The 23,790-nt window shown below is 43.7% G+C and overlaps 1 protein-coding gene across 1 annotated transcript; it reads left to right on the forward strand.

Moving 5' to 3' along the window:
- Positions 1-6,819: 6,819 nt before the first annotated feature.
- Positions 6,820-22,111, forward strand: LOC129694306 (mitochondrial assembly of ribosomal large subunit protein 1-like). Its single transcript, XM_055631013.1, has 4 exons — positions 6,820-7,141; positions 9,445-9,626; positions 16,291-16,372; positions 21,714-22,111. The coding sequence occupies exons 1-4, from the start codon at positions 6,931-6,933 to the stop codon at positions 21,875-21,877; spliced, it is 639 nt and encodes a 212-aa protein (XP_055486988.1). The 5' UTR covers positions 6,820-6,930; the 3' UTR covers positions 21,878-22,111.
- Positions 22,112-23,790: the final 1,679 nt, after the last annotated feature.

A 23,790-nucleotide genomic window follows, 5' to 3' on the forward strand; every position in this document is an offset into this window, starting at 1 on the left:
ATACTTGGCCAATAAACTTATTTGCTTACTTACTTACAATTACCAAATCTCCAATGACACCACAATATTTCTTGTGTTCAATACCCATAAACAAGAAATGTTTTGAAAAGTTCTTCTGCTGAATCAACAGATTTCTTTCTAACCGTTTGTATATAAGGCTACCTTCCTTCACAATGAAATGCCTGGTAAACTAACAATGTTTACATCTTTCAGGCTGCTGTTCAAATATTTTGCAGCGGATAATGGCAAATATACAAATGTAAGAATAAATAATGAAAAAATCCTTGGAGTGGTTTTGTCTTGTACTAGATTGCAGATTGGGAAGAAGACTACAAATATGGCCATGGAAGTCAGAAACAGTCAACATTCTGACTGATTTCTGTCCTTGGGAAAAATTCAAATGGTGAGATGCTTTGGAGAGGTAAGTCCTTAATCTTCTGCCTGCCTCCGTCATTACACCTACAAGGAGTTGGGATATTCCAATGTACCCTGGAATTTCTTCATAGTAGTGAAATACTACTAGTGAGACCACACCTGGAGTATTGTGTGCAGTTTTGGTCCCCTAATTTAAGGAAGGACTGTCATATGCTGAGAGAATGGAGCGGTTGGGCTTGTATACTCTGGAGTTTAGAAGGATACCACAAATAATGAAAGGCCGGATAGTGGATTTGGAGGATGCTCCCACCAATGGGAGAGTCTAGGACCAGTCATAGCTTCACAATTAAAGGGTATTCATTTTTTAATCTCACTTTGTCATGAATTTATATGAAAAATTGAAGGAATTTCATGTTTAATTCCCGTAAATTAATCCAGAAACATCCTCTCTCAAGATAATCAAAATCATTATTTTTTGCACAATACATCTGACTAAAACTATACTGTGGATATTTAGTATGAAAATATTTGTCATGGATAGACAATAACACAAAATATAGATGATTTGGATGTTATGACATGATTGTGCAACAAAATAATGAATTTGATCATCTTGAGTGGATGTTTCTGGAAAGTGATCAATTGGAATGTTGCTGTTGCCATAATTGTTAAGCCCATATCAACAGGCAAGACACGGCTGATTCGTAGAGGGCCAAAATAACATTTTCGTGTCATAAGATTAGAACGAAGCCACACCAAAAATCAAGATAATATGTTAAATAAACAACATACCTTTTGTTTTGTCCTGATATTGCGATCCGTGATGTTGAAGGCGATGGAGGCGTTAAATTTCGTTGTACATGGTTCATGTTACAATGACAATAAAACTATTCTATTCTATATTCTAAGTTGCTTATTACTTCAATCCAGTGATTAAATCGTCCAGCAATTTAAAAAAAAAAAAAAAAAAAAAAATACACTGGGAACGGAAGCCCGAACGATTTTTCTTCATCAGCTAGCAGCCTGAGGAAATCCCTCTCCGGCAACCAATACAAGCCTGCATTTTAATCCCGCCCCCCCAAAGCCTCCGGAGTCACATGCACAAAGCCTCCGGAGTCACTGGCTGATCTACAGTGCCGCTGATGGTAGGTTTTGTAACAACGCTATGAAAAGCAGCATCTACAGTTCCTTCCCCCACAGGTCATTCATTGTGAGCTGTGGTTTAGATCCCATTGACTTGACGATTGGACCAGTTTGTATCGTGTGTGTGCGTGTGTGTGAGTTACACAAACTCCGCGCAAACTGCTCGGCCACCCTGCAACCTGCTACTTCCTCCCTCTGCCCACTCCGGCTCAGCCGCGCTTGGCTCGTCCCCGCTTGCCCACCCACCTACCTGCCTGCCTGCTCGCTGGGCTGCAGGAGGGGGGATGGAGTTGGTGCTCATCACGATGAACTGGTGGACAAGATCTCCTCCGAGGCAGTGAGGGTCCATCTGCTCCGGCAGACCCGGGGGGGACGGGTAGAAGGGCCGCAGATGGCGAGCGGGGGAGAGGGGTGTGATGAGGGAGAGAAAGATGGGACCTGGGTCTACACTGAACCGCGCAAACTGGAAGAGCACAAGATCAGAGTTTTATGTAAAAAGAAGAGAAGAGAAAGAGAATAGATAGACAGAAAGACACAGACAGACAGACTTACCCCTTGCACCACCAGGTGGATCACAAGAAAATACTGCAGCAGTTAAAGAGCCTGTCCCACTTACGTGTCCTTGACACGCATATTACGCGACCTCGTGGTCGCGTTGAGGCGTACGGGAATCGTATGGCCGCGCGGGGCCGGTCCCACTTAGAAGAGCGGAGGGGTATGTAGTTGTGCGAGACATTTGTTGTGAACAAAATCTTCGCGTGCCAACGGCCTGTCGCGGAACTGATGGCCAAAGTGAGACAGGCCCAAGACCCTGGTGCAACACAACGTCTCACCTTCACCAGCAACAGAAGCAGGCAAACGATCGCCGAACTCGGCCTGGGGCTCACGGCCGTTGCGGTCCGGATCCGCCCTCACTTCTACTCCCAGAGCGGGGCCAAGAAAATTGAAGATAGACACAAAATGCAGGAGTAACTCAGCGGGACCGGCAGCATCTCTGGAGAGAAGCAATGGATGATGTTTCAGGTCAAGACCCTTCTTTTCAGACTAAAGAAAGTCTCGACACAAAACGTCACCCATTGCTTCTCTCCAGAGATGCTGCCGGTCCCACTGAGTTACTCTAGCTTTGTGTCCATCTTCAAATGACGTCACGCGCTCCAGACGGCTGTGCGTACACATGTAATCGCGCCCGACCTTCCCAGGACCACTGCGGCTCAACGCGACCACGAGGTCGCGTAATTTGCGTGCCAAGGACACGTAAGTGGGACAGGCCCTTAACTGATTCAAGGTCAGCCCCAACAGTTTAATTCTCGCTTGCTGACACTATAACAATCTCCTCATGTCCACTTCGTGTTTACATTATTATTATCTCCTTCAATAAACAAACTCGAGATACAGCGTTTTTACTATCCATCCTTCCCTTACCACAGCTGTGCACATGCTTTTCTCCTTTCAAATAGACAAAATTTGCAGTCGGGCCTAGAGGTGGTATAAGAGGAAAAAGAGAGAAATAAGAAAAAGAGAAATAAGAAGATGCATTGTCACTCAATTTAATGTTTGTACCACAAGCTCTAATACCAAGACTGTAAGTTAGAGATGAGATTTGTACATGTTTGAGGCCAACAAGAGTAGCTCAGTTTAGAGGTAGCATAGATGTTAACATCTGAAGCATTGGTAAATCTGTCAGAAAGCCTATGTGTAATATCAAGGACTATGGACATGCTCAGCACCAATTTTCCACAGGGCTTTGCTTGGCACTTTTCCAGCATGAATGTATTGCAGCAATGTGAAGAGTGGCAGAGAAATGCTACAGGTAATTGTTATTGTAACGATCCAGTGACACAGATTTGATACCAGTGCTGAATATGTGGAGCTTGCACATTCCCCTTGTAACCATTAGTAGGAAGGAACTTCAGATGCTGGTTTACACTGAAAATAGACACAAAATGCTGGAGTAGCTCTGCGGGACAGGCAGCATCTCTGGATATGAGGAATTGGTGACGTTTCGGGTCGAGTCCCTTCTTCAGACCTTCCTGCCTCTGGAGTCTGAAGAAGGGTCGCTACCTGAAACGTCACCCATTCCTTCTATCCAGAGATGCTGCCTGTCCTGCAGAGTTACTCCAGCATTTTGTGTCTATCTCCCTGCAACCACATGGGTTTCTCTCAGGTGTCCAGTTTCCTCCTAAATCTCCACAACATGTTGGATGTTAGATGGCTTGTCTCCTGCAGATTGGCCCTGGAGTGGGTAGGTAATTGGAGAGTCTGGGGTGGATGTGCAAGCTCTTTTCACTGGGATTCATGCGAAGAGGCAGCTCCTGTCAGGTGTGCCATGGAAATATGTTGTACAATGTTGGTGAAAACCTTTGGATTGTAAAGAGGCTTTGAAGAGGGATCTGTGATTTTGAATTCCTTATGATCCAGTCAATGTCTCCCTCTCCACTCAATAATGAACTGAGAATGTAATTGTTGAGCGGAGACATTCCCCAGTAGCTGTCTACTTCCTCGTTCCCGCGGCTCTTCAGGCTGCAGGCTTCCTTCCTCTGGAGTCACTACTATCGTTGGTTTATGAGACAATGCAGCCTGCAGCACTTTAGGATGGCTCTGCTGCTGCTCAATGTGTCGTTCAAATACTGATGCAAGTAACAAAATCTCATCATCAGGAGAATATGTGACTTTCCTCTATGATTCCAGTAAATGTGATGTTCGAATTGTGTCTGTGCTTAGCTAATGTGGTGGGGAAGACACTGCTGTGAACAGCCACTAAAGTGTTCCTCTTTGGCAGTGCCAGCGCTGGAAATGTCCAGGGTGAAGAAGTCACGTGTGCGCCCTGACACTGTGACATTAACCCCGTGAGGGAAATCTCGTGATTCAAATTCAGGGAGTAAAATCCTTTCCTTATGATGAAAAAAAATAGGTTCCTTTTTAGTGTAAAATAAATGATAGTCTGCAGCGATGGAAAACCTGTCAAGCAGACAGATCCTGGGTAGATTAAATCATTTATTTGTGAACACAGTATCTGAATGGCCTCTGTGGTGCTGCAGTGAACAGCAAACTGGGAGAGATGTTGGAAGTCTGTTGCGACAAGTTGGAGAGATCCTGTGGCAAGACAGCTGAGAGTCCACATGACCACAGAAAATCCTGAAGTATAAGACCATGTCCTGCAGAATGTTATTCATCTGCACTCTTGGCAAATTCGTGACTATGAATACATTGTTGAGCCGAGAGATCCATGTATAATGTTGTATTTCTGAAGACCCCTTTGAAGGTATTAGTTGTGAATGGTTTCCATTGTGCACAATCCACCCTGATCTCCAGCCATCACAATGATTCCTCTGGTAATAGAGGCCTGCACGGTGGCACTGCTAACGTTTATTCTCATGCGTAGGAGTCAAGAGTGTTTTATTGTCATATGTCCTGAAACTGAACAATGAAATTCTTACTTGGAGCAGTGTAATGAGGTACAGTGAATTTTTTTTGTTTGCGTGCTATCCAATCTAATCAGATAATACTATACATGAATACAATCAAGCTAAACACAAGTACAGCAGGCAGAGTCATGAGAAAAATACCAGAGGGCTGAATATAATTCCTCAGCATTGCAGCAAAATAGTTTCAGAGAAAAGTTCCAATGCTGCAACAAGGTAGTTGGAAAATCAAGACTATACACTAGCTTTTGGAAGGATTGTTCAGGTCTTGATAATGGAGAGAAGAAGCTGTTCCTGAGTCTGGTTGTATACTTTCAAGCACCCGTATCTTCTACCCAATGGGACTGGGAGAAGAAGAAATGAACTGGACGGGGGCGGGGGGATGGGAGGAGACAGCTCGAGGGTTAAGGAAGGGGAGAAAACAGCAAGGGCTAGCAAAACTGGGAGAATTCAACGTTCATACCACCCGGACGCAAGCAACCCAGGCGGAATATGAGGTGCTATTCCTCCAATTTCCGGTGTTGCTCACTCTGGCAATGGAGGAGACCCAGGACAGAGAGGTCGGATTGGGAATGGGAGGGGGAGTTGAAGTGCTGAGCCACCGGGAGTTCAGGTAGGTTATTGCGGACTGAGCGGAGGTGTTCGGCGAAACGATCGCCCAACCTCCGCATAGTCTCCCCGATGTAAATCAGCTGACATCTAGAGCAGCGGATGCAGTAGATGAGGTTGGAGGAGACACAGGTGAACCTTTGTCGCACCTGGAACGACTGCTTGGGTCCTTGAATGGAGTCGAGGGGGGAGGTGAAGGGACAGGTGTTGCATTTCTTGCGGTTGCCCCCCCACAACCCTGTACCAAGCTCCTGTCCCACCATAATCACCCGTTTCCATCACAACTCTAAAGTTAGTTTCATGTTCTCCAGGCACGTTGTTTATATCAAAGATCTTATAGCAAAGCAAGATGGGTTACTCTCACGCAAACGTGTAGTACGCTCATGGGCGGATTCATGGGCGATTATATCACTCATTTTAGCAACCTGCCTCCGCCATCTTGCTTCCGGCCAAAGATTGGATCCGCAGCGGGGAGAGGGGATAAGGCCCAGTGTGTGTGAAGTTGCGGGGAGGTTTACAATGTTTCTTATTTACAATGTTTCTTATTTAATGTCCCTTGTCTAGTCTGAAATAAAGTTCATTATTGGATCAGAAGAAATATAATTGTGTGTGTTATATGATTATATACATTTATATAATGTTCATGTATGTGTGTTTATAAACATTTTATTCTTTAACAAGAATTAACAGAATTATGAACTAACAGAATTATGAATCTAACCCTATATCACACACAAAAAGTCCCCCCCTGTCAATCACCCTGCGAGTCGGGTCGGTTCCGGTTACTACAAAATCAACTCAAACACTGCTTGTGAGCCATTTAAAAAGAAATGATTTAAAAAACATTAAAAAAGACAATTACCAGAGTCAAATTTTATTCATGACAAGAAGTTTGTACTGACAGATTTATGAATCTGACCCACACAAACTGTTGCCCCGCAACATTGATTACACTGCGAGTCGGGTCGGGTCAGGTAGGCTCAGGTTACTAAAATGGGCGGGGAAAAATGCCCAGGATCCCCTCCATAGCTACTACACGTCAGCCCATTGCATTTAGCAGGAGTAGCCTATCTTGCTCCGCTATAAGATCTTTGATTTATATTTCTTATTTTCCTTTGAGAAATATAATTGAATGAATTTCCATCTCGCGCCAGGTTTTCTTGTCATGTGTCCGCCTCTTTTCGAAGTCGCAATTCTGTTCGTTTGAAGCCGGAACTGTTAGTAATCGCAGTGCTTGGCTGTCGGGTTGAAGCTTGTGTGGTATTTCCGTCCGTGTCTTTCCTGCAGTGCAGTGCAAAGATCTTATAGCTCCGCTATAGGATCGTTGGTGTAGTGCGATTTCCCCTGGGCCGGCCTGGTGCTGGTGGGTGGTTTACAGGCGATGATGAAGGTGGTCGCTGCTCTTGCAGCGCTCGCTGGCTGCGGTGCCCGGAACGTGCTGCGGGCGGCTCGAGAGCCCGGTCAGCGCGCGCTGCTCTGCCCAGATCCCCGGGCTCGGGCAGCGCGAGGCGACCACGCTCCCGGGCTCAGGCTCCGCGGTTCCCGGGACTGCAGCAGCGAGCATATGGAGAGGTGCACGGCGGAGGAACCAGGTACATCGCAGGGTCAGGGTGCAACCAAATACTAACGCGCAGAACAGCACGGTAACATGGCATCTTGTTAAGTGTGTGAGGTATTGCACTTCGGTATGTGCTGCGTAAGTGATGCCCCAACTGGAGAAGTTAATGTCTGGATTGATAGATTTGGAATAAATAGGGATACATAGTTGTTGAACACCAGTGGTAATCCTCCGCTTCGGAATCTTTCTACCTCCATCTGACATGCAGTCTCAGTTTAATATTTGGGAAGATAGACACACAATGCTGGTGTAACTCAAGCAGCATCTCTGGACAGAAGGAATGGGTGATGTTTCGGGTCGAGACCCTTCTTCAGACTCGGGAGAGAGAGGGACGAAAGATATAGACGGCACAGGAGAAATGAATGGGAGATATTCAAAAAGCAACGATAAGAAAATGTGGGGCACACAGTAGGCTGACACATTGAAGAAGGGTCTTTAAACCAGCACCTGCAGTTCCTTCCTACACAACAGGCCATTGCTGGATGGTTGATAACAGATCAGATGGTTGATAACAGTATAGGGTGAGTTCACCAAATGTCAAATGAGCGTAGATCCCCCCCTCACGTAACCGAAAATTTTAACTGGAGGACATATGTCACATCGGTACATGTTAGTGAATGGGGAAACACGCACTTTCACACCCGTTAAAAACATGGAAAACGGCCGACTTTTGAGCTGAAATTTTCTGTGCTAGTCGGGGTGACCGTGAAGCACAGCGACCTAAATTTTCAGGCAAAAAAAAAAGATAGAAAGCAAGGTAATTACAAAAGGGAACTGAAGGTGGAAAACAGCGGAAGTGAACAGCAGACATTTGCCGTGGAGTTTTAAAGGTCCAAAATATCGTGAATTATCGCGTTTGCTCGCTGAATTTCATCAAAAGTAAGTTAATAAGCGTGGCACACCTGTATTTGGGTCATTTTTCCCATTCTTCTCTGCAGATCCTCTCAAGCTCTGTCAGGTTGGATGGGGAGCGTCGATGCACAGCTATTTTCAGGTCCCACCAGAAATATTCGATCGGGGTCAAGTCCGGGCTCGGGCTAGGCCACTCAAGGACATGCACAGACTTGTCACGAAGCCACTCCTGTGTTGTTTTGGCTGTGTGCCTAGGGTCCTTTTGCAAGGTGAACATCCGCCCCAGTCTGAGGCCTGAACGCTCTGGAGCAGACTTTCATCAAGGATCTCTCTGTACTTTGCTCCGTTCATCTTTCCCTCGATCCTGACTAGTCTCCTAGTTCTTGCCACTGAAAAACATCCCCATAGCATGATGCTGCCACCACCATGTTTCACCGTAGGTAAGGTATTGGCCAGGTGATGAACGGTGCCTGGTTTCCTCCAGACATGACACTTGGCATTCTGGCCAAACAATTCAATTATGGTTTCATCAGACCAGAGAATATGGTTTTGGTGCCTTTTGGCAAACTCCAAGCGTGCTGTCATGTGCCTTTTACTGAAGAGTGGCTTCCGTCTGGGCACTCTTAATATAAAGGCCTGATTGGTGGAGTGCTGCAGATATAGTTGTCCTTCTGGAAGTTTCTCCCATCTCCACAGAGGAACTCTGGAGCTCTGTCAGAGTGACCATCGGGATCTTGGTCACCTCCCTGACCAAGGCCCTTTTCCCCCAATTGCTCAGTTTGGCCGGGCGGCCAGCTCTATGAAGAGTCCTGATGGTTTCAAAGTTCTTCAATTTATGAATGACGGAGGCCACTGTGCTCTTCGGGACTTGCAATGCTGCAGAAATTGTTTTATACCCTTCTTCAGGTCTGTGTCTCGACACAATCCTGTATCGGAGGTCTACAGACAATTCCTTCGTCTTCATGGCTTGGTTTTTGCTCTGGCATGCACTCAACTGCGAGACCTTGTATACACAGGTGTGTGACTTTCCAAATCATGTCCAATCAATTTAATTTACCACTGGTAGACTCCAATCAAGTAGAAACATCTCAAGGACAATCAATGGAAACAGGATGCAACGAGGATCAATTTTGAGTGTCATAGCAAAGGGTCGGAATACATTTGTAAATGTGATATTTCAGTTAAATCTTTATAATTGCAAACATTTCTAAACATCTGTCTTCACTTTTTTATTATGAGGTATTGTGTGTAGTTTGATGATAAAAAAAAAAGAATTTAATCCATTTTAGAATAAGGCTGTAACGTAACAAAATGTGGAAAAAGTGAAGGGGTCTGAATAATTCCTGAATGCACTGTACATTAGACAAAAGTTTCCTGAGCTATTTTCAAGTAATGTTTCTAAGAATATACTCTGCTTTCTATTAGGTTCTATTTACCAGCCAGTGTTTAACATTGATGTTTTGGTGGCTTTGTTACGCCAAGAAAATGCCAACGAAATATGCGTTATCAAACTTCCTACAGAAATAAAGTATGCTGATTATTTTATTGTTGTAAGTGGAACTTCTGCAAGACATTTACAAGCCATGGCACAGTATGCAGTAAAAGTGGTAAGTGGTATAATTAGATTTTGTTGATATTCTAATTGTGAATTATGATCCTTCAAAAGTCAAACCCTGATGTAGTTTTGTTTTTTGATTAGGCAAATAAGTTAAAGTTCACCTTCTCTAGCATTCACCCTGACATTTTTAATTTTGTTGACAATGTATTAAAATGCATTTTTGCAAAAATGCATTCTAAAACTTAGGTGTTTGTTATTTTATTAAAATTAAATAATTTATATTATCCCAAGCAAAATATTTAACCAGAACTCAAATTCTTTAATCTTTGGTCAGTTAAACCATATGTTGCACATAGGATAAACAATGCACATAATATATTTCTGCTGTTTATGAAGGTGCAGATGCTGGAAAATCGAAGGTGCACAAAAATGCCGGAGATACTCAGCGGGTGAGGCAGCATCTATGGAGTGAAGGAAATAGACAATGTTTCAGGCCCAAACCCTTCTTCAGACGGAAGAAAGGAAAAAGGAGGAGAAGGAGTCCGAGGGCTGAGGGAGAGATAGGAAGGGGAGAAGACAGCAAGGGCTAACAAAATTGGGAGAATTCAATGTTCATGCCACCAGGATGCAGACTCCCCAAGCGGAATATGAGGTGCTGTTCCTCCAATTTCCGGTGGTGCTCGCTCTGGCCATGGAGGAGACCCAGGACAGAGAGGTCGGATACGGAATGGGAGGGGTAGTTGAAGTGCTCAGCCACCGGGAGGTCAGATTGGTTAATGCGGACCGAGCGGAGGTGTTTGGCAAAACGATCGCCAAGCCTCTGCTTGCACTCCCCGATGTAGATCAGCTGACATCTAGTGCAGCGGATGCAATAGATGAGGTTGGAGGAGGTGCAGGTGAACCTCTGTCGCACCTGGAACGTCTGCTTGGATCCTTGTATCTTCTTTACCTCATGTATTCTCTCTTACTTCTTACTTCTTGTATGTGTCTTACTTCTTGTATGTCATTTTACCTCCCCGCTCGATTCCATTGTCGCTTTACCTCCTCCCTCGACTCCATTCAAGGACCCAAGCAGTTTCTCCAGCATTTTTGTGTACTATATATTTCTGCTGGATATGCGCATTATTAGGTCGACTACAAATTACTGTATATTACAAATTGCTGGGGCTTCTTGATGGCACTTTCAGAATGCTGTCAGATTGTGTAAATATTGTTTCAGGATGGTACCTAGAATCGAAACTTGAACATTATATATTTCCAATGTACCTGCTATTCTTTTCATGCCAGACTACTGGAGGTTTGAGTGGCACCTCTTAAGAAGCATTGGGAAGTTGCACCAACGCATCTTGCAATGGTATTTTGTGTAATCATTGTGTACCAAATGGATGCACTTGAGCTTCTTGAGCATAATTGGAATTGCACTCATCCACGGACATTGAAATTATTCTATCACACTCCTGCTATATAGCCTGTGCATGAAGGAATGTTTTAATTTCAATTACAAGGCAAGACTGGGTAAGCTGGATTTGTTTTTCTTGGAGCAGAGGACGCTGAGGGGAAATATGACATAGGTGCACAAAATTAAAAGAGAATATGCATTCAGAAAAGCAGTCTTCTGCCATTATCCTCTGCCTCCTATCACCAAGCCAATTTTAGATACAGTTACCCAGCTCATCTTGAATCCCCTATGCCTTAACTTTCTTGACCAGCATACCATGCAAGACCTTGTCAAATGTCTTGGTGAAGTCCATGTAGACAATCTGCTGCTGTGCTTGCTTCTTGTCTACCTCCTCAAAAAACTCAGTAGTGATGCAGGATTTCTCCCGCTTAAAGCCATGCTGACTATCCATGACCAGTACCCACTTTTTAAAAAAGTACATAAATCCAATCCCTTTGAATTTTCTCCAATAATTTCTCCCATCGACCTAAGACTCACTGGCTGCAGTGACCTGGCTTGTCTTTGCTGCCCTTCTGAAATAAAGGAAAAGTATTAGCTATCCTCCATTCTTATGGTACCTCATCTGTGGCTAATAAAGATGCCAAAAATCCCTATCAGATCCCGGGTTATCTCCTCCCTTGCTTCCCAACGCATCCTGAGATCAATCACTGTGGATTTATACACTGAGTTCCATGACATCTAATGACTCCTCCTGCTTAATAGTGACATGCTCCACATTATCAAGGTACCTCTTCCAAACTCAGTATATTCCATGTCCTTCTCCTTGGTGAATGCAAATGAAAAGTATTAATTCAGGACCTTACCCACATCCCCTGGTTCCGCACATAGCCAGGTATATCCTTCTGATAGACACAAAATGCTGGAGTAACTCAGGGGGACTGGCAGCATCTCTGAAGAGAAGGAAGGGTAATGTTTCTGGTCGTATAAACCAACATCTGCAGTTCCTTCCTACACATATCCTTTTGAGATACGTTCACAATGCCTTTGGATTCTCCTTAATCTTATTTGTCATATTTAATGGTCCCACTTTGCCCTCAATTTCTTTAAGTTCTCTCCTAAACCCACCTTTTCCTCCTGATCAATGTCGTAACCTATCACTCGCACTTCTCAGGTTGCGGTTTATTATTGTCACGTGTACTGAGGTACACTGAAAAGCTTTATTTTACATGCTATCCAAACAGATCAGATACACCATATGTAGGTCACAATCAGGTCAAACTCAAGTACAATAGATAGAGCAAATGGGAAATGCAGAGTGCAGAAAATAGTTCTCCACATTGCAGTGCAACACCATCTTGAATCTCCATTTCCTTCCCGTATGACTTGGATTTTCTACCAGCCAAAGGAAAAAAATAGTTCAATAAGGTTTGAAAACAAAGGAATTATGCGAAGCCTTCATGAATTACTTTCTAACTGAACTGTTGAGACTTTGGCCTCCCGTTCACTATAGTAGCAATTTATGCTGTTGGTCTGTTCATTTATGCCTTCATCTTTCCTCCTGGTGGGCCTCACAACTTATGACAAATGAATAAAAGTCCATGAATAAAAGGAGCACTGGCAGTGTGAATATGAATTAATTAAGAGATAGGAAGTAAAGAGTGAAATGGTGAACGGTTGTTTTGCAGACTGGTATTCATCTGAGGATGATAGTAGGATCGCTGAACTTTCTAATGTATGTTAATGATCTGTACTTTGGATATGACGCATAGCTTCACAATTTGTAAATGACCCAAATAAGTGCCTGACTAGAAGCTGCATTCTGTGTCCATTATCTGTTCCTATTAACTTAGGAAAATCTTGCTGCTAAGGCTCTCAACTCTCTACATTGTCAACCACGCAGGTTTATAAATATTTGAGGAATTGAACTGGTATTGCCAGGAATGTAGCTGGTGCAATTATCTGCCATTCCTCATTGTTTTAAGAGAAATCAGATTTGAGGAACTCTTCTCCAAGGTCTATTTACAGTGCTTGGCAAACAGGACAGAAATCTGGCATGAAATACTCTAACATCAAAGCTTGCATGAGCTTTCATTATACTAATAGGTATCAATTCTCAAGAGCATTCCTTTGGCAATTAACCATAAATGAAACTTTATCCACTAGAGCAAGTTAAGAAAGATCTATGAATTATGTACAAATTGAGGAAAGACTAGTTTACACATCTTTAGCAGCATTTAAAAAAAAAAATGCTGAAATTTCCTTAATTAGCTGTCAGGATTTTTTTAGATGTATATTTTATATTTAGGAATGGCCATGAACAATCTAACAGTAGGTCATCATAGTTGCTCCCAATGCATATTCCTCTTCTTGGAGTGCCACTTTCCTGCAGTTACCCAGTTTAATATGTTAGGAAGACTTCCTCTTTCAATTCCAATTATTTCAATGGAAAACAGCTGAGCAGTAAATAGAGAGGCAATGGTATGGTGATCTTATAGAGTCACAGAATAATACAGCATGGAAATATGTTCTTTAGCCCAATTTATTCATGCCGGCCAAGCTGATTAACCGAGCTAGTCCCACCTCCCTGGGTGGCCCACATCCCTCCAAAGCTTACCCACCTTCTATCACTTCCTCTGACAGTTTGTTCCTTGTACAGGTGTGCCTCAGGGTTAGGTGCTGGGCCCGTTATTGTTTGTCATCTTTACTCATCTACATCAATGATTTGGATGAGAGCATACAGGGCAAGATTAGCTAGTTTGCGGATACAAAAGTCAGTGGTTTTGCACATAGTGAAGATGGCTGTGAAAGATTGCAGCAGGATCTGGATCGATTGGCCAGGTGGGCTGAGGAATGGTTGATGGAATTTAATACAGAGAAGTATGAGGTGTTACGTTTTTGGGATGTCTAACAAGGACAGGACCTACATAGTGAATGGTAGGCCTCTGGGGAGTGTTGTAGAGCAGAGGGATCTATGAATTATGAATTATTATTTTTGTAAGCTTTGATCTGCCTGTCCCGCTACAGGTTTAAACAGCACCGTCAGTTTAGCGCGACAGAGCTAAGGGTTCTAACTATAGCGCTACCAGCTGGAGCGCTATTGCCTTTACACATAGCGCTATGGGCCACAGACTGTTCGAGGAGGGAGAAGGAGAGAGGGAGGGAGAAGGAGAGAGGGAAAAGGAGCGGGGGAGGGAGAAAAAAAAGGAAGGAGAGACGGAGGAAGAGGGAGGGAAAGGGGGAGGGAGAGGGAGGGAAAGAGAGGAAGGAGGGAGAGAGAGCGAGGGAGGCTTCCAAAATGGCTTCCTGGTGCTAAAGCAGGAAGCAGCCGTTCAAAGAGAAGTATACAAAGAGATGGCAATGAATGCACTGTCAAGTAAGGTGTGTAGAAGACATGTCAACAGGTAGCAAAGTTATACATTCTTGTACTCTTACATGGGTATGACCACACATTAAAAAAAACATTTTTCAGCACTGTAAAAATACTGATTTCTTCAGCAAAATACTGATTTTCAGGTACTAGAATACTGAAATGCTCTGACAAAACTTGGCAGCTCTGTACATGGATAGGACAGGTTTGGAGGGATATAGACCAAGTGCAGGCAGGTGTGACTAGTGTAGCTGGGACATGTTGGCCAGTGTGGACAAATTGGGCCGAAGGGACTGTTTCCATACTGTGTTAATCTATGACATCACTCCCAGGTGTGAAAATGTTACCCCATACATCCTTTTTTTTTTAAAGTATTTGCCCTCTCACCTTAAACGTATGCCTTTTAATTTTTGACTTCCCTACCCTGATGTAAAGACTGTGGCTATTCACCTTTTCTATGCTCCTCATGAATTGGTATACCTCTGTAAGGTCACCCCTCAGCCTCTTACACCTGGGGGGAAAAAGAGTCGGCTTATCCTACAACTCATTATAGCTGAAACCCTCCAGACTGGTTAAATCTTTGGATATCCTTTTTGCACCCTTTCCAGTTTAATGGACTCATTCTCCCAGCAGCGTGACCAGAACTGTACAGTACTCCAAATGTGTCTTGGCAACATCTTGTACAACTCCTGTACTCAACATACTGGTCAACAAAGGGTAGTGTGCCAAATGTCTTCTTCACTACCCTGTCCAACTGTTCCAGCACCTTCATGAAACTATGTACCTGCACCCCTTGGTCTCTCTGTTTTAAACCGTTCCCTCAGGCCCTATCATTTTATTCTGTGTGTCCTGGCCTGGTTTGTTCTACCAAAATGTCATGATATAGTAAAATGTAAATATGTTTCATTATTTAAATTTAATAGCAGGCTTAGTCTTCAGTAATTTTGAATGTTTGTGAATGTCAGTCATAAAATCTGTTAATAATCAGGACTTTTATACACATCTGCATTACTTGAATTCAGTAAGCAACCTGCCATCAAAACACTTCTGTAGGATCTAAAGAAGGGTCTCGACCCAAAACGTCACCCATTCCTTCCCTCCAGAGATGTTGCCTGTCCCGCTGAGTTACTCCAGCATTTTCTGTCTCTATGATCTCGCCAATCAACCTGAACCTAGGAATTCCTTGACATTTATTCAAGGTAAGATCAGCTAAATAAGAAAACTGCAGTGCAGGTGTTTTGCCCCTTCGAGGACATTTCAGGCTAACGTTCCCACAAAGCGCAGATCGGAGATGATGTTGGATTATTTTATTCTTTCAGTTATATATAGACAATAGACAATAGGTGCAGGAGTAGGCCATTCGGCCCTTCGAGTCAGCACCGCTATTCAATGTGATAACGGCTGATCATCCCAAATCAGTACCCCGTTCCTGCCTTCTCCCCATATCTTCTGACTCCGTATTTTTAAGAACCCTATCTAGCTCTCTCATGAAAGCATCCAGAGAACCGGCCTCCACCGCCCTCTGAGGCAGAGAATTCCACAGACTCACCACTCTGTGAGAAAAAGTGTTTCCTCGTATCCGTTCTAAATGGCTTACTCCTTATTCTTAAAGTGTGGCCCCTGGTTCTGGACTCCCCCAACATCGGGAACATGTTTCCTGCCTCTAGCGTGTCCAAACCCTTAACAATTTTATATGTTTCAATGAGATATCCTCTCATCCTTCTAAACTCCAGATCCTGTTGTACTTCCCCTTTTCCCAACTTGACGCCATTTAGACGCCATCTGCCTTCCTGTTTTTGCTACCAAAGTGGATAACCTCACATTTATCCACATTAAACTTCATCTGCCATTCATTTGCCCACTCCCCCAACCTGTCCAAGTCACCCTGCATTTTCTATCTGTGTAATATAATTGAATTTTTAATGAATGGTTGTTTTTATTCTTCAGCATAAACACTTGAAGAGAGAAGAGAATTACCATGTTCACATTGAAGGGAAAGATACCGATGATTGGAAGTGCATAGATTTTGGTGAGTCTGCATGTTTTTTTACATTTTATTAATCTTTTTAGCATTGTTATTTGAATAGCGTCAGTCATATAGCATTGAAAGCAGGCTCTTCGATTCAATTCGTCCTTGCTGTCCAAGATGCTCCATATAACTGAGTCCCATTTGCCTGCACTTGGCTCATGTCCCTCTAAACATTTCCTCTCTTCATAGTTGGTATCAGAATTGAGAAAAATATGGAGAGCTTTGGGGAGTTGTAAACGATAAGCATACTTTCTGTCCATATGAGGCGTTGAAATAATATGTTTTGCTGCTATTGGTGTAGACTCCGGCTGCAGGTTACCTAGAGTCGAGCTAAACAGTGTGTAGTTGGAAACAATTACAAAATCCTGTTCTGAATGTTCTTGGATATAAACTAGAACCAGATCTGGGGGTTTGGAAGTCAGCTGAATCCCGAGAACAGACACTTGATATATATGTGGCCATACAATAAGTAGCTGGAGTGAAACTAACTGGCCCGGATTCAAATTAGTTTATTGTCATATACACCAAGTGCAATGAAATTGTGTAGGAAGGAAGTGCAGATGCTGTTTTAAACCAAGGATAGAATCAAAATGCTGGAGTAACTCAGCAGGACAGGCAGCATTTCTGGAGAGAAGGAATGGGTGACATTTTGCTTCAGACTGACGGTCATGGGAAAGGGAAAGGGAAAGAAGAGATATAGATGGTGATGTAGAGAGGTATAGAACAAATAAATGAAAGATATGCAAAAAAGTAATGATGATAAAGGAAACAGGCCCCTGTTAGCTGTTTGCTGGGTGAGAACGAGAAGTTGATGCGACTTGGGTGGGAGAGAGATGGAGAGAGAGGGAATGCAGAGGTTACTTGAAGTTAGAGATATCAACATCATACCACACTGCCCAAGCCAAATAGAGTTGCTATTCCTCCAATTTGCGTTTAGCCTCACTCTGACAATGGATGAGGCCTAGATAGAAAGGTCAGTGTGGGAATGGGAATTGAAGTGTTTGGCAACCGTCAGGTAGGTCCAGGCGGACTGAGCAATGGTGTTCAGCAAAACGACCACCCAGTCTACCTTTAATCTTGCGGATGTACATCACTTGCATCTCCTCCAACCTCATCTACTGTATCCGTTGTTTAAAGTGTGGACTCTTATACATCGGTGAGGCCAAACGTAGACTGGGTGATCATTTTGCTGAACATCTTTGCTCAGTCCGCCTGGACTTACCTGGTCTCCCAGTTGCCAAACACTTTCATTCCCCTTCCCACAATGGGCCTGTTTTCACACCGTACCTCTAACATCTAAAGTCTACTCCATCTCATATTGTTGATGTGGCCGACAACAGTGGTGTCACTAAAAGATCAAGTTGGTGCTGTACTTGGTCACAGTCATGGGTCGACAGGAAGTAAAGCAGGGGACTGAGCACACAACCCTGAATAGCAGCACTTGGGAGAAATGTTATGACCAATTCTAGGACTGAGGTCTGTTAGCCAAAGTCCAAAAGCCAGTTGCTGATGTAGACCCCAGGCCAAGGTCCAGAAGTTTAGTCATAATCCTATTCAGCATTATGGTGTTGAAGGTTGAGCGGTGGTCAATAAATTGAGTACTGACAAAGTGTTTGTGTTGTCAGGGTGATCCAGAGCGGAATATAATGCAAGGGATTAGATCTATTACTGGACACAAATTGCAAGGGACTTCAGTGCCCTTCGTAATGTTTGGGTCAAAGGTCCATCATTTATTTATCTGCCTCTGTATTCCACAATTTGAGATTTGTAAAATCACATGTGGTTAAAGTGTACATTGTCAGATTTTAATAACAGCCATTTTTATACATTTTGGTTTCACCATGTAGAAATTACAGCAGTGTTTATACATAGTCCCCCATTTCAGGGCACCATAATGTTTGGGACACAGCAATGTCATGTAATTGCAAGTAGTCATGTTTAGTATTTTGTTGTCTATCCTTTGCATGCAATGACTGCTTGAAGTCTGCGGTTCATGGACATCACCAGTTGCTGGGTGTCTTCTCTGGTGATGCTCTGCCAGGCCTGTATTGCAGCCATCTTTACCTTATGTGTGTTTTGAGGGCTAGTCCCCTTCAGCATATAAAAGGCATGCTCATTTGGGTTCAGATCAGGTGATTGACTTGGCCACAAGAATTTACCATTTTTTAGCTTTGAAAAACTCCTTTGTTGCTTTAACAGTATGTTTGGTATCATTGTCTTGCTGTAGAATGAATCGCTGGCCAATGAGTTTTGAGGCATTTGTTTGAACGAGCAGATAGGATATGTCTACACACTTCAGAATTCATTATTCTACTACCATCAGCAGTTGTATCATCAATGACGATAAGTGAGCCAGTACCTTCAGCAGCCATACATGCCCGGGCCATAACACCCCCAGCACCATGTTTCACAGATGAGGTGGTATACTTTGGATCTTCTCTCCTCCATACTTTGCTCTTGCCATCACTATGATGTAAGTTAATCTTCCTCTCATCTGTCCACAAGACCTTTTTCCAAAACTGTGGTTGCTCTTTTAAGTACTTCTTGGCAAACTGTAACCTGGCCATCCTATTTTTGCGGCTAACCAGTGGTTTGCATCTTGCAGTGCAGCCTCTGTATTTCTGTTCATGTAGTCTTCTGCGGACAGTGGTCATTGACAAATCCACACCTGACTCCTGAAGAGTGTTTCTGATCTGTCGGACAGATGTTTGGGGATTTTTCTTTATAAGAGATAGAATTCTTCTGTCATCAGCTGTGGAGGTCTTCCTTGGCCTGCCAGTCCCTTTGTGATTAGTAAGCTCACCAGTGCTCTCTTTCTTAATTATGTTCCAGTTGATTTTGGTAAGCCTAAGGTTTGGCTGATGTTAACAGTTTTATTCTTGTTTCTCAGTCTCATAATGGCTTATTTGACTTTCATTGGCACAACTTTGGTCCTCATGTTGATAAACAGCAATAAAAGTTTCCAAAGGTGATGGAAAGGCTGGAAGAAAGACTAGGTGCTGAGAGCTCTCATATACCTGCATAAAGGAGGCAATTAAACACACCGGAGCAATTACAAACACCTGTGAAACCAAACATTATGGCGCCCTGAAATTTCTACCTAGTGAAACCAAAATGTATAAAAATGTACTTTAACCACATGTGATTTTTTCTGTTCCAAATTTCAAATTGCCCACCGAGTCAGTGTCGACCAGCGATCAACTCGTACACTAACGCTTTCCTACGCATTAGGGAGAATTTACAACTTACGGAAGCCAATTGACCGATAAACCTATACATCTTTGGAGTGTAGGAGGAAACCGGAACACCTGGAGAAAACACATGGTCACAGGGAGAACATACAAACTCCGAACAGACACCACCCATAGTCAGGTTTGAAATTGGGTCTCTGGCGCTGTAAGGCAGAAACGTTACTGCCGTGCCACTGTCCTGCCTGATTGGTACAGATGTAGGCTAAAGTCAAAGTCAATTTTATTTGTCACATACACCCGAAGGTACAGTGAAATGAATTTGCCAGCAGCGATACACTTAAAAAGAACACACAATACACAATAAGATTTAGCACAAACATCCACCACAGCATTATTCACTGTGGTGGAAGGCACAAAGTTCAGTCAGGCCACCTGTTTGTTAACCCATGGTCGGGGCCATGAACCCTCCGTAGTCGCCGCTACGAACAGGCCGATGTATAGGCCCTCTCGTCGGGATGATTGAAACTCCTACGTCGAAACGGTCAAACACCCTCCGCGGCTTGGAGGTCCCGAATCGGCGCTTTCTTACTGGAGAGCGCGGCTTCAGGATGTTATAGGCTGCAGGCCGGCTGTCGGAGCTCTTCTCCCGCGACCCCCGGCGAGGGATCCCAGCCTCCGGATGGCAAGTCCATGCCGCGCCCGTGGCTAGAAGCTCCGCAGACCGTGGCTTGAGGATGTAACAGTCCACGGGCCAGCAATTGGAGCTCTCCTCTCTGGCGACCCACGGCAAGAGTTCACCCGCTCCGCGATGGAAAAGTCCACACTTTGCCCCCTGCTGAAGCTCCGGGCCCGTCTCCAGGCTCCAATCCAAGCTGTTAGGCTGCGAGGGAGACATGGTAAAAGTTGCCTCTCCGTCGAGGGGGCGACCACAAGCAGTTCCCCCCTTTCCCCCTCCCACCACTCCCCACACAAGACACACCAAGAGACACTATTACCAATATTTCAAAGTACTTCATCATGATTGATGTTGGACCTAGAGTGTCAATGTTATAAGTCACTTTTTGATTGCAACCTTCACGTGGTCCGCCCTGTTTCGACGAATGCAATCAACCCGGTGTGCACAATCAAATAGAACAAGTTGACCTATAACTTTAGGCTGTGCATGCCATACGCAAGAAGAAGACCCCCGAGTTACTCCAGCTTTTCTTGGGGACTGGAATGACGGAGGTTTTCTTGAAGTAAATGGGGGGGCAGTAGATTGTTAAAAGTGAGAGATTGAAAAATCATCTAAGAATATGGCGCACTATTTTAGGATCCATCCGGGCCAGCTGCTTTGAGCGTTTACCCTTGTGAAAGCAGATCTGACATGGATGGGTCAGAGCCCGTGAGGAATGAAGCTCACACCCTGGTGGAGCTTTGTTTGACTGCTTAAAATGGGCATGGAAAGCATTGGCTCATTCAGTAGATTAATCATGGTCAGTACTCATTTCCCCATTTTCAGTTAATTTTGTTGGATTCAGGCCTTGCCACAGTTGTATGGCATCTGATCGATGGTATTGAGCTTCTGGCTTGTTGAGTATACCCAGTAGTCTTGTGGAGATTATTCTTGGCCTTTCCAGATGGGGTCAGTCCAATTGTCATTGTCAAAACTAATTTGCCACACATCTTGATGAAACCTACGTATAATTTATTTGGTACTTGGCCATTGACTAGGAATGGAGGTTAATGTGCATGGACCCTCAGTGCCTGATACAAATTGGTCTTAGTTTGTTGCCTTTAATGTTTGCCTACATAGTTTAACTTACTGCAGGTGTAGTAGCACAACTATAGTCATCATTTGGAGATTGAGCTGTTATTTTTAAAGCATTGCCCATGGCTCGAAACCTATGATTAGGCACTGGATTTATTTAGGGAAAACAACCCACAATCTATCTGTATTTACTATTTCAATATATAAATTATAAGCTTTGGTGTCATGTGACTATTTTCTTTAATAAGTACAATGCAAGGGGTTGATTGGAATAATGAATATGGTTAAAAAGTAGTAGTGTAATTTTCAGTGTGCTGACTGGAGTATTGTAAGGAACGTATAATGATGTAATCTTTATCTGATATTGCTTTTCTTTTTCCTTCTCACCTCACCTACTAAGGGAACATCATTGTACACTTTATGCTACCTGAAACCAGGGAAATCTATGAACTGGAGAAACTCTGGACTTTGCGTTCCTACGATGATCAGTTGGTTAAAATACCCTTGGAAATTCTTCCATTGGATTTTATATATGAACCAACCAATGACTTGGAGCAAAAATAGAGCGACTTCAAAAGGACTGAAATACAGAAGAATGAAATGGTCTTGAACTACTCTGCTGTGACTCAATGACAGAGTGGATGAAGAATCTGTTTAGAGCAAGATGAATAAAAGAGGTTGTTTTTGAACGAACTGTGAATTGAACACATCTAAAAACTAAAGCTGTTGTATAATTTAAAAATGCACAAGGGCCAACTGAGTGACTTGACATAAACAAAATAAACCTCTCATGAGATATATCTTCCTGTGCATTTAAGCATAACCCTGGCAAGCTCAGTTTTATGAATTGCACTTTTCTCAGTGCAGAGAAACACAGTATAGGTTGTCCAGCCCCTCCTTTAATCAGGGCAAAATCCACCCCCCAGAAGTCGCTCGAAAATGTGGAGCCGTAGGGCTGAGTGAGGCAGCAAATCTGATCGATTCAGGATCAGTTCCTGTGGATTGGAGGATAGCTAACTTTATTCCACTCTTCAAGGAAGGAGCGAGAGAGAAAACGGAATTACAGACCAGTTAGCCTGACTTCGGTGGTGGGAAAGATGCTGGAGTCAATTATTAAAGAGGTAATGATGGGGCATTTGGATAGCAGTAGGATTAGTCCAAGTCAACGTGGATTTATGAAAGGGAAATCATGCTCGACTAATCTTCTGGAATTTTTTGAGGACGTGACAAGTAAAATGGATGAAGGTGTGCCAGTGGATGTAGTGTATCTAGAATTTCAGAAAGCCTTTGATAAGGTCCCGCATGGGAGACTGGTGACTAAAATTAGAACACATGGTATTGGTGGTAGGGTGTTGATATGGATAGAAAATTGGTTGGCAGACCGGAAGCAAAGAGTAGGAGTGAACGGGTCCTTTTCAGAATGGCAGGCAGTGACGAGTGGAGTGTCGCAAGGCTCGGTGTTGGGGCCGCAACTGTTTACCATATATATTAATGATTTGGAAGAAGGAATTAGGAGCAACACTAGCAAGTTTGCGGATGACACAAAGCTGGGTTGTAGAGTGAACTGTGAAGAGGATGTTAGGAGGTTGCAGGGCGACCTGGACAGGTTGAGTGAGTGGGCAGATGCGTGGCAGATGCAGTATAATATAGATAAATGTGAGGTTATCCACTTTGGCGGCAAAAACAAGGGAGCAGATTATTTACTCAATGGGGTTAGGTTAGGTAAGGGGGAGGTGCAGCGAGACCTGGGTGTCCTTGTACACCGGCCACTGAAAGTTGGCGTGCAGGTACAGCAGGCAGTGAAGAAAGCTAATGGATGTTGCCCTTCATAACAAGAGGATTTCAGTATAGGAGTAAAGAGGTTCTTCTGCCGTTGTATCGGGCTCTGGTAAGACCACATCTGGAGTATTGTGTACAGTTTTGGTCTCTAATTTTAGGAAGCACATCCTTGTGATTGAGGCAGTGCAGCGTAGGTTCATGAGATTTATCCCTGGGATGGCAGGACTGTCATATGAGGAAAGATTGAAAAGACTAAGCTTGTATTCACTGGAGTTTAGATGGATGAGGGGGGGATCTTATAGAAACATATAAAATTATAAAAGGACTGGACAAGCTAGATGCAGGAAAAATGTTCTCAATGTTGGCGAGTCCAGAACCAGGGGCCGCAGTCTTAGAATAACAGGGAAGCCGTTTATAAGACTGAGGCGAGAAAAAACGTTATCACCCAGAGAGTTGTGAATTTGTGCAATTCCCTGCCACAGAGGGCAGTGGAGGCCAAGTCACTGGATGGATTTAAAAGAGAGTTAGATAGAGCTCTAGGGGCTAGTGGAGTCAAGGGATATGGGGAGAAGGCAGGCACGGGTAATTGATTGGGGACGATCAGCCATGATCACAATGAATGGCGGTGCTGGCTCGCCGTGCAGAATGGCCTCCTCCTATTTTCCATGTTTCTATCTCTACCTCATCGGGGCTTTCAC

The sequence above is a fragment of the Leucoraja erinacea genome, unplaced genomic scaffold, assembly GCF_028641065.1.
Source record: "Leucoraja erinacea ecotype New England unplaced genomic scaffold, Leri_hhj_1 Leri_612S, whole genome shotgun sequence".
NCBI lineage: Eukaryota > Metazoa > Chordata > Chondrichthyes > Rajiformes > Rajidae > Leucoraja > Leucoraja erinaceus.

Excerpts from the sequence above, each read along its gene's own strand:
- LOC129694306 (XM_055631013.1), top strand. The coding sequence starts at position 6,931 with ATGATGAAGGTGGTCGCTGCTCTTGCAGCGCTCGCTGGCTGCGGTGCC. Across the intron at positions 9,627-16,290 it reads CACAGTATGCAGTAAAAGTG|CATAAACACTTGAAGAGAGA; the intron begins GTAAGTGGTATA and ends TTTATTCTTCAG. Across the intron at positions 16,373-21,713 it reads TTGGAAGTGCATAGATTTTG|GGAACATCATTGTACACTTT; the intron begins GTGAGTCTGCAT and ends TCACCTACTAAG.